Source organism: Solanum tuberosum, unplaced genomic scaffold, assembly GCF_000226075.1.
Source record: "Solanum tuberosum cultivar DM 1-3 516 R44 unplaced genomic scaffold, SolTub_3.0 scf00292, whole genome shotgun sequence".
Taxonomy (NCBI): Eukaryota; Viridiplantae; Streptophyta; class Magnoliopsida; order Solanales; family Solanaceae; genus Solanum; species Solanum tuberosum.
Window position 1 is genome coordinate 376,876 of NW_006239216.1, and position 11,357 is coordinate 388,232.

Below are 11,357 nucleotides of genomic sequence, written 5' to 3' on the forward strand. Positions count from 1 at the left end.
TTCTGTTGTATAAAGCGAGAGAGGCGAGCACAGAGTGAGTGAGCGAGAGAGGAGAGTGGCGAGGAGAGTGGCGAGCGAGAGTTTGAGGGAGAGAGGCGCTGGCAAACAGTTTGCTACAGGACACAATTAAATCAAAGTGTGATTATACCATTTAATTTGAATTAATAGTTCGCCATTATGTACAATTTTCCCAACAAAAATTAGTGTTGGGCTTGTGTATGGAGAATACACCGTAAGTCCAGTTTTTTGTAATACAAATAGAGAAAATTACGCGGTTAAGCAAACTTATACTACTTAATTACTCATCATAGCTATAGTTTGTTATAATTACCACTCGCGACTAACATTATACATTAATTACGTGGGCTGACTTCGAGTTTGTATAATTAGTCATGTTTGTATATGTATAATTCGCCAGAATATACAAATACATATGTATAATATACAAATTATCTAACCGATATACATATACAATTCACCTCTCTCCCACTCTCTGCCCTCTCTCCTCCCTCTCCCAATCTCGCTTGCCATATATACAAGGGAAAATTATATAAAATAGCAAACTATTAATTCAAATTAAATGTTATAACCACAGTTTGATTTAATTGTAACCCGTAGCAAACAATTGTCATTCGCCTCTCTCCCCAGCTTTCTCGCTCGCCACTCTCCCTTTCTCGCTCGCCAGACTCTCCCTCGCCTCTCTCACTTTATACAAACACAAATGTATAGAATGCATTTGTGTTTGTATAAAGCGAGAGATGCATTTGTGTTTGTATAAAGCGAGAGAAAACTGTATATATATTTTTTCGTCCAATACAGTTATAATTATACAAATACAGATCTTCCCCTGCCCATTTCTCTTTTGCCTTTCTCTCTTTCTCGCTTTATACAAACACATATTATACAAATTATAATGTATAATTTGTGTTGTATAAAGCGAGAGAGAGATTTGATATACACTCGTTTTATTTCGATTCAATTTTATACAAATTCAAATTTCATGCAGATATACAAACACATAAAATTGAATTGAGAGGCTGCCAGCTATTTATACAAACAAGAGGTTGCCAGCGATTTATACAAATCTGATGCTCCATAGCAAACATAAAGTTTGTTATGGAGCGCAATTATACAAACTATAGTTATAGCATACAAATATGATTTTTATGTTTGCTAAACCTAAAATTTACTCTCTATACAAATGCATATGTATAATATACAATTATCTAACTGATATACATATACAATTCACCTCTCTGCCCTCTCTCACTCGCCTCTCTCCTTCCTCTCCCAATCGCACTCGCCTCGCTCCTCCCTCTCCCAATCTCACTCGCCTCTCTGCTCCATCTCCCAATCTCGCTTGCCATATATACAAATACATATGTATAATATACAATTATCTAATCGATATACATATACAATTCACCTCTCTCCCACTTTTTGCCCTCTCACGCTCGCCTCTCTCCTCTCTCTCCCAGTCTCGCTTGCCGCTCTCCTCCCTATGACATGTAGCTACGAATTGTAATTATTAAATTATAGCTATGGAGAGTAATTAGACTATTTTTGAGTGGCTATATGTAAAGGTTCCTCATAAAAGAAAGGAAACATTTTTAAACATTTTATTCTGCTTCTAGAAGTTGTCTACAAAAACAACGATGATATAATTATATGAGAAGAAATTATAATAATGCTAACCTGATCGAATAATAAAATGGAACAACTTGAACCAATATATTATAGTCGAACATGTTAGATTCACAAATAGAAAAAAAAAACTCAATAAATTCACTCTAATTATTTCTAGAATATGTAGGTAAACTTCTAGAAAGTCAAAAGAACTTATTATTATTGCATTAATGTTCGGCATGTTCAGTAGTTTACTTTATAAAATGTTTTCAGAGGAGAAGCAATTAATTTTCAATCCCAGTATGACCACAAAGATGTATGTCAGCAAAAAAAAATAAAAAAATACAAAGATGTGAACACACTAAATGTAGTGAATTTTGAGTGTTTTAATAAAAAATTTAATGAACTACTACAATGACAACTTATATAAATATAATACAAAATCTCCGATTGGTTTATGCTTATTTAGGTCTTAATTAAGCATTTTTAAACGGTAAAAAAATTCAGTACCTTTGGTGGTTAATGTTGAAAGTTTAATCTTTACTTAAAAACGTAATAGTAAAGGTTTATTAAAGTTGTATTTAGATGGATTTGTGAGCTTACTATGAAAGATATGATCCTGAATAAGAATATTCAAGATAAGATGGGAGTGTCCTATGTGATGAAAAGATATGAAAGGCGAGAATAAATTATTTAAGCATGTTAAGAGGAGATGTATAAAAAGAAACCCTAGAGGGGAGATATGAGAAGCTACTGCTAAAGGATCAAAGGAGAGACAGAGATAAGCCGAAAAAGTATTGGAGATCGGAGAGGTGATCTGATGCTAGAGGGTCGGAAGAGAGGTAGTCAGATAGAGATAGGTCGAAAAAGTTTTGGAGATCAGAGAGGTGATCAGACATGACATGGCATCAAGAGCTTCAACTTTAAAAAAAAAAAAAAAGACCTTTGATAGGAGGACGTGAAGGTTCTTTTTATTATTGTTATATTTCACCCGGTGTTCGGCATCTACATTGGAGTTCGACTAAATCTGGATTCACACAAAAAATTCCCCGATTGAAAGGTGCAACGCTCCCTAACAAAGGCACTCTGTATCCAAGGGGAATCAAATCGATCAGAAATTTTTGATTAAGAATGAAGGAATACTTACCGCTCCACAGAACTCTGGATAGTTAGTATATTATTGTTGTTGTTATTGTTGAGTTGAATCAATAATGTAATATTTTTATTACGTGTAGATTACAAAATAAATTTCACATTGTAATATTCCATGTGAGATTTAGTACTATATTGACATCATGAACATGTCAAGCAAAATTCAAGTTCACTCTTCATCATTGCTTTCTAGAGATTGTAGTCAGCTTCTAGAAAGTCAATAGGATTTTATATATATAATATATGTTGATAAATAAATTAATGCCTGGCAAATCTGCAACACCTAATGGGAATAAGCTTGAGTGGTATTTAAGTATAATTAATTAATATTATCTTCTATTAGCTTATGTTTATGTAGGTCTAAGCATTTATAATCCTTTTTTCACATTCTAAAATAGGGACAAACACTTTTCTTAATTCAAGTTTCTGACAATTTCAATGATTAACTGTATATTAATTGAAAATCTTTGAACAAAGTATTTTGAGATTAAGTCTTCACCTCTGGAAGTTGGATAACTTGATTTGTGTGTTATTGACTTTATTCATGTGTAAAAGCTTTTATAATGACTAAAACATCTACTTATATCTAATAATAAATTAAGATTGTAGATTTCTGTTGAAGACTAGTAAGGCCACAATTACCTTCGATCGAAATTAGATTCATTGTCTTTTGGGATGGCTCAGTTGGTTAGGAGGACGTCATTCACATGGATAATCCGGGATCGATTCCCCATTCAATGTCTTCTGAGTCGACTCTGTCGGATAGGGCTCGCCTAGTACAGTTTACATCTTCGGTGTGGTTCGCAGGCTATTATGGGGCCGGGGTTTACCTAGTGCGCACAAAGTGTTCACCCGAAAAGCAGAGATTGTAACGGCTACGGATTATCTTAGGGTTCAAAAAAAAAAAAATAGATTCATTGATAATATTTTTTCAAAATTTCGATCGACAGCTATTTCAAGTTGTCTCATAGCAAGAAAGTAAAAAAAAAATAGAAAAAAAGAAGTAATTTCTATATTAAAGAAACTCAAGATGTAAATAGAACCAGTGATGTTTACATTACATAATTAGAATTAGTACTCTAGTATAACAAGACTTATCTCTCTTTACTTATACTTTTCTGCTTTTGAGGTTCACTTTTATTTATTAATAATAAAATAATAAATAATATTTGATAAAAGAAAATGTTGTTTGTCTTTTTAATTTAAAATAACTTTCTAGACATACTTTTACTTTAATACCTACTACAATTACTACTTAAATTGACTGCAATTTACCTTACGGTCGAGATTAACTAAGTGATCTAAAAGTTAAAGTCAAAATTAGTTAATATCCAGTGCAATCTTATTAAGTGGGCGTCTGAAAAAGTTAGAGTATACGTAGATCTTATCTACTTATCACTGCCTTGTGAAGGTAGATATGATGTCTTCGAAAGACCTTCAGCTCAAGTGCATCAAACTCAAGTAAGTGAAGAAGAAAATATTAAAGAAAGCAGAACGGTTAATAAGAAAAGTGATGTAAAGTCTACAAGAAAGAAACAATAACAACAACAAAATAATGTGATAATTGACACAAAACAAACAACATATGGCAAGAACTATACCTTCTATCGTAATACGTGATCTCCCATCCTTCCTATCTAGAATCACGTCCTCAGTAATATGAAGTTGCGTCATGTCTTATCTAATCATCTCTTCTCAAGTAATTCCGTGTAATTACAAAACCAATTAATTCTGAATCAAAAAATTTAAAACTGATTTAATCCAAACTTATTTGTGTTTAATTAATTAATTCGATCTGTTTGAATGCCCGCACCTACTTTCAAATGTTATTCAACTTCAAATATTTTTTTGGACATCTACCAATTAAACCTCTAGAATAAAATCATGATTATTGCGGATTTTCAGTCCTGATATTTTAAAATTTGATTGATGATTTGACAACTAATTAGCCTAGATCAATCATACACATATTAATGTGAACTGTATTAATAATGGATTTTTTTTAGTATTATATTAGGTTATGACTAGTAAACTTTCTATGTGACATGACATCTAACAAATGTCACCTGCTTAATGTTTTTTGTTTCATTCTTTTTTTCAAATTTGATGTTCGATATATATAAGAGAGATTCGGTTAAATCTGAATTCATAATTATACAAAAAATATATATTAAGTAGCGATACTCTCAATAGGATTTTTCATATTCTATCATAAAATACATAAAACTCAATTTCCAATTGTGTACCATTTTTGGGTGACGTTCGTATTCTAACGGTGGAGCTACAATATTACGTATAAGTTCGAACAAACTTGATAATTTTTGTATTTATTTTAGGAAATTCAATTGACTAAACGAGCTAAGTGAAAATAAATTTAAAATTTATAAACTTATCGACCAAAATGACTTGTGTTAGACTGTTATTGGTCTATTTTGGGTGTAACATCATCAAGTTGGCAAAGAAAGAGTTGAATAAGATACTGCCTAGTGACACAATCCTAATTGCAAATTGAATAAGCAACGACGACAAGAGTTATTGAGACCCGTCATCTTTCTGTAATAATCTATAATTTATTTGTTTCATTCGATTTTTGGAGGAGTTTCAATTGAATTCGGATCCTGCTTTGTAGGATCTAGGGGTGTTCACGGGTCGGTTTGGATCGGTTATTGGTCAAAATCAAAACCAAACCAATTTAATCGGTTTTAAAATTATCAAAATCAAACCAAACCAAATATAATATACATTTATCGGTTTGGTGGTTATCGGTTTCGGTTTGGTTTGGTTCAGTTATTCGGTTATTAACCATATACAAAAATAAAAGAAAAAATTCTTTCAAAATGTGAAAAAGTGACAACAATCCATTCAAAACAAAAAAAAATAAGTTAGAATGACTGAAAATTATTGAACTTTCCATCACTGAATTTATTATGATTAAAGCTTTAAAATTCACTATACTGGCTTAGAAGGAAGAGACATTAACATTTTCAGTCCCACAAGAATCGTCATTGACACTCTTATACATGAAATCAATAAAATAAATGTTTTCACCTTGAACATTTTTGCTTTCAATAAGTAAATTATAAAGAAATTATAATGAAAACATTTATGAGATCTTTAAAATTGTTTATAAAAATAATATATTAAGTATGTATATTAATAAAATATTTGTATATAATTCATCGGTTTGGTTCGGTTATTTCTTCGGTTTTTTTAATAAAACCATAACCAAACCAAGTACTATCGGTTTTCAAAAATCTAAAACCAAAACCAAATCAAACCCAAATAAAATCGGTTTTATTTTATCGATTTGGTTTGATTTTTTCAGTTTGGATCGATTTTTATCCAAATCGTGAACACCCCTAGTAGGATCCATTCGATAGAGGCAGACCCACATGTATAAGTGGAGGTGCACGTGGCCCTGTTAACTTTGAAAAAAAACATGTATATATATCTTGAAAAACTAACATAAATTAGTACATAATTAACAGTAGCATAGTAGTGTCTAGAGGTGTTCGTGGTTCGGTTTGGATTGGTTATTGGTTAAAACCAAAACCAAAACCAAACCAATCTAGTTGGTTTTTTAAATATCTAAAACCAAACGAAAATAACCGTCGGTTTGGTTCAATTTTTCTGGTTTTTTCAGTTTGAAAGTAATAAATTTTTGAGGACATATGTATCTTGATAGATACAAACACCTATTACATGAGCAATCCACTGAAAAACTATTGTCGGTTCAATTAAGCAATTAAACAATACTAAAGTTATCATTACACGAACAAAGTGATTCAATTAAGAGAAGATGTATCTATCTTATGAAATGTATGGTAGGTAAAGACTACAGTAATGAATTTTGATGGACTTGGACTTATGATTGTAATAGATGAACTAAAATTTAAGTGTTAGGCTTGAGAAAATGGTAAAGTTAAAGACTTAAGTTACTTAAAATTTAACAAAATATTTATATTTTATTTATGAATGATATATAAATAATTATAAAATTTATATATATATTTTATCGGTTCGATTTGATTATTTTTGCAGTTATTTTTTAGTAAAACCAAACCAAACAAAATAATATCGGTGTTTCAATATTTAAAACCAAATCAAATCAAATATCAATTTTTTAATCAGTTTGATTCGGATCGCAATTCGATTTGATTTTTTAACCATAACCATGAACAGCCCTGATAGTGCCCTTGTGTTACTCGTACAAACTAGAGCAACCACCCAAAATCTTCAAATTCTGAATTCACCTTTGCCATTTAGAGATAGCGCTCCCAATAACATTCGGGGGTGACCCACTGTCTGTAATCTCTTTTCTTCTTCTTTTGTGTATTTTTCAGTTCAGTTTGTTGAAAATGCGATAAAAACTAAAGCCATCACAATTAAGAAAAAAATATTCAATTTACTATTTAGCATGATGAAATAAATAGTATTGTACAAGCAAATGGATATTGCATCGTTAAATTTTAAATATTTATCCATTGATTAAAATATTAACATTACTATTTACTACGAACACATATCAACTCTAGACCAATATAAATATAATTAACCACTTTCAATGAAAATTACAGCATTAATTGGAAAAGAAAGTAGAAGAAGAATTTCATCATTATGATAGTTATTACTTATTACTTTACAATGGAAATTCATTCATTCAACTACAGGCCTATCTTAGAAAGAAATAAAAAAGGATCACATGCCTATTCGAGATAATTAATCCTTAGATTATTTATTTCATCATTATGATTTGATGAAATAACTTATGTTAGGATTAATTATATAATACTTCCAATCAAACGTAGAATAAAAATTTTATCCTGAAATTATTATACCTTATTCATAATACCAAACGACTCTAGGGGTTGAATGGTACATGGGAAAAGATAATAATTTTGAGATTAGTTTTATCTCACGATTGAATTGATGATTTTAGAATCTCATAAAATATCTTTGTTTATCTCATACGTCTTACCAAACTATCCAAGCCCAGATATTTGATCCGTGAGAAAACCGACCCGACCCATTTTATACCACTTGAGGGACCTTCTTCCTCCTCTTCCCCGGCGCATTATCCGATGACGACGAAGAAGAACATTCCGGCGACATTGATGACTTCTTCGACCTGACTCTAATGGGTTCCGGCTCACCAGAATTAATCCTCAGTGGGAAATTCAGCATTGCACGTGAACCCCTCATGCGAAACGCCGCTTTATCATAAGCAAACGCTGCGTCCTCCGCCGTCTCATACGTACCCAACCACACTCTTTGCCCATTTTTCGCCGGATCCCTAATTTCCGCCGCAAATTTTCCCCAAGGTCTCTGTCTCACACCTCTATAGTGCCTCGCCGTCGGCAGCGTCTGTGGCGGCGCTGTCACTACAAGTTGTGGTGGTGGTTCCACTCTCACCTCCGCCGTCGTATACTGCGTCGCCGCCGCAAATTCCGCAAAATTCCAAATTTCAGGCTCCGATTTCACATTTGGGATTACAGGATCCGATCCATATCCAACGTCATTATCATTAAGCAAATCGGAAAGAAATTTGTCAGTTGAATAATCAAAATCATTCGATAAGGAATTATTAGACTCAATACTATTGTTTCGGCTATAAGTTGAGGTTGAATTATCTGAGCTTGTTACAGGATTTTCCCATTCCCAATCTTCAAGTAATTGAAGCTTAATTGATTCAAGAAGGGCATAATCATTTTCAAAATCTATATTTTCAAACATATTTCTAGTTGTTAACTATGGGTTTAAATTGTTGAGAGTGAAAAATAAAGAAAAAGAAAAAAACAGATAGAAAACTGAGGAAGCTTAGAACATTCTTGGTGAAAGGTGAAATGGAGTATTTATAAGAAAAATGGTTCATGCACGGAGCTAATTTTCATGATTGAGATGATTAAAATAATATTTGTTGAAGGAAAGTTTGGAAGTTGCTGTGGAGGAATTGATCTTCCATGAAGTTTCTCACATGAAGAAAATTTACAGGAGATTTGTACCACGTGCTTTCTTTTCTTACTTTTTCGATTCACATTTATCTGTTAAATTTGAACTTAACACAATCATTAAAAAAATAATGATTCAAATAAATATTTTTATCATGGACAATTATTATTGAATAGAGAAAATATATTTTATCATATCATCCTTATTAATTGATATTTGATGTTAAGTATAGAAAAATAATTTAAAGAATAAATAACTAATGTTTAAAATAGTAGATAAGTAAAAATAGAACTTCGAATAAAAAAAATGTCTGGATTTGAACATACGAGGGGGGTTGATGTATGGAATGAATCCTATATTGGTAAACGACGAGAATTATGAGTGTTTCTCGTAAGACTTGGATAATCTTTTTTTTTTAATTAGTTTTTGTGTGATGAATTAGGCCCATCGTCAAATTTGATGGATTGAGTTTGTGATATTAATCATAATCACTTGATTTTTAGAATTCAAAATTTGAATTTTATTAATTCAAGTTCAAAAGTCTATAATAAATCATTAGATTGATTGGATGAAATTTTTTTTATACTAGTTTAATAAATTTTTAAACATATCTAAATCAAAACTATTAAATCTTGAAAAACTTGTAATTAACTCACTAGGTTTGGTCCTATTTGAAATCTATTATTTGTAGGTCCTTAGATAAATTAAACATATATGCATAATTTAATTACACAAATGTTACTAAATTTGAATAAGCTAGTAAGTTATTATACACTAGATCTCTCTTGCATGAGTAAAATAAAATTATATAATTTTATTAAGATTAAGTGGTAACTAATATATGAATACTCATTGATTAATATAAGTATATGATTAAATGATTAAAATGCATGTAAAAACATATGCTATATATATCATTTAATAAATCTATAATTTCTTTTAAACTCATTTTACTCAGAGAAATAATAATCAGATCTATCAAAATATACTATTTCTTTGCAGAAGAATATCTTGCATTTACAAGATATATTTATAATCTTCCAGAAGAAAGTGGAGAAACATATGAAGTTCTAGGAACAACCAGCTTGTTTCCTCGATTTTCTGTATTCCCAAATGGATCATCGGAATTTACAGTCCAATTATTTGAGTTTGGTTATCTAGTCGAGTCTATGCCAAACCAGATCTACAAGAGTATATATATAAAAAAAAACATATGCTATATATATATATATAAACATTAAATGCAAGTAAGATATTTTCTTAACAAATTATTTTACTTTCTTGATTTACTTCTTTACTTAAGTGATACGAAAGCAGATAGTCAACTTAAACTAATCAACTTTTAAGTTTTCTCCGAGTAACTTTTTTGCCTACATTTTTTCCTTATAAAAAAAGAAAAAAAGTCACCACAAATTGGACACTCGACAACAACTTTTCAAAGTTTTCAACTACGTTATGGCAATTTGCTTGTGATATTCACCTGCAATGCTACTTTGGTTTATGTATAAAAAAGTCTCAAAATTATTATTTTGGGATTTTATTATTTTGGATTAACTTTTTTCACTTTTCATATGAGATAAAATAACATTAAGTTATAGGTATAAATTTATTTTAGAACTAGTTATAATATCAACTAAATAAAATATAAATTGAATTCTCGCATTGAATTTCCCATCTTACTTCATGAGTCAAACAAGATATTTAGTTTAGTAGATTCTTACAAACTTGATTAAATTTTATATTTTTTTTTATAAAATATCTTCATTTTTACATATAAGTGAGTTGAAGAAAGTCATTTTATATAAAACTTTAAGTTTATAAGTTATCATAAGAAATAACTTTCTCTTTAAAATCTGGAAAAAAAAAAGTTAGAATTTTATTTGCTAAGGTATTTAAAGGGTAAAAGATCAAATTTGACCCTAAGTTTAAAGTTCATGAATAAATTATACCCTTTAATCCTGTATTCAAAAAGTTACTGCTTAAAAATCTAAGAAATATCTTTACACTATCATTATATATAATTTAATTTTTAATACGTTGCGTTCCAAATCTTGTATCTTCACAAATTTAGCCGAAAAAGGTAAACTAGATTTGTCTTTTTAAAAAAAAAATCTTTTAGGTTAGTGCTCCATATATTAAAAGTAAAATAGGATAAACTTGTAAGTTCTACTCCATTATGTTTACTTTTATTTATGTATTATATTAAAAATATATTTTGTTTTTATTTGTCACTTTGAGCATATTAGGAATTTTTTCTTATTATTTTATCCGTATTAATTACTTTATTCTCTAAATCATTTTCATAATCTAAAAAATAAATTAATATAAATATAATAATAAAATATTTATTTTAATAATTATTTTTTTAAAAGCATGCAATATTCTAAGCGAACAAATAAAAAGGGACAAAAAAGTGAAATCGGATGATTTTTATGTTTATTTCATTGGCAACTTCCGTTCCCCATTTTTGTAATAAAATAAGAAGAGATATTTATAAATATTAATGTCCAAGCTTACTGTTGATCCAATAACATATTATTAATATCCGGTATCGTTAATATTCTATCTATTGCAAGTGGGGGCTATGGTGATTGGAGTCGGAGTCATAATCAAACATGACACTTGTTCGA

The 11,357-nt window shown here is 30.1% G+C and overlaps 1 protein-coding gene across 1 annotated transcript; it reads right to left on the reverse strand.

Moving 5' to 3' along the window:
* Positions 1–7,374: 7,374 nt before the first annotated feature.
* Positions 7,375–8,712, reverse strand: LOC102599320 (ethylene-responsive transcription factor 2-like). The gene has a single exon (XM_006359176.2). It carries the CDS (start codon positions 8,509–8,511, stop codon positions 7,810–7,812), a length of 702 nt encoding a protein of 233 aa, XP_006359238.1. The 5' UTR covers positions 8,512–8,712; the 3' UTR covers positions 7,375–7,809.
* Positions 8,713–11,357: the final 2,645 nt, after the last annotated feature.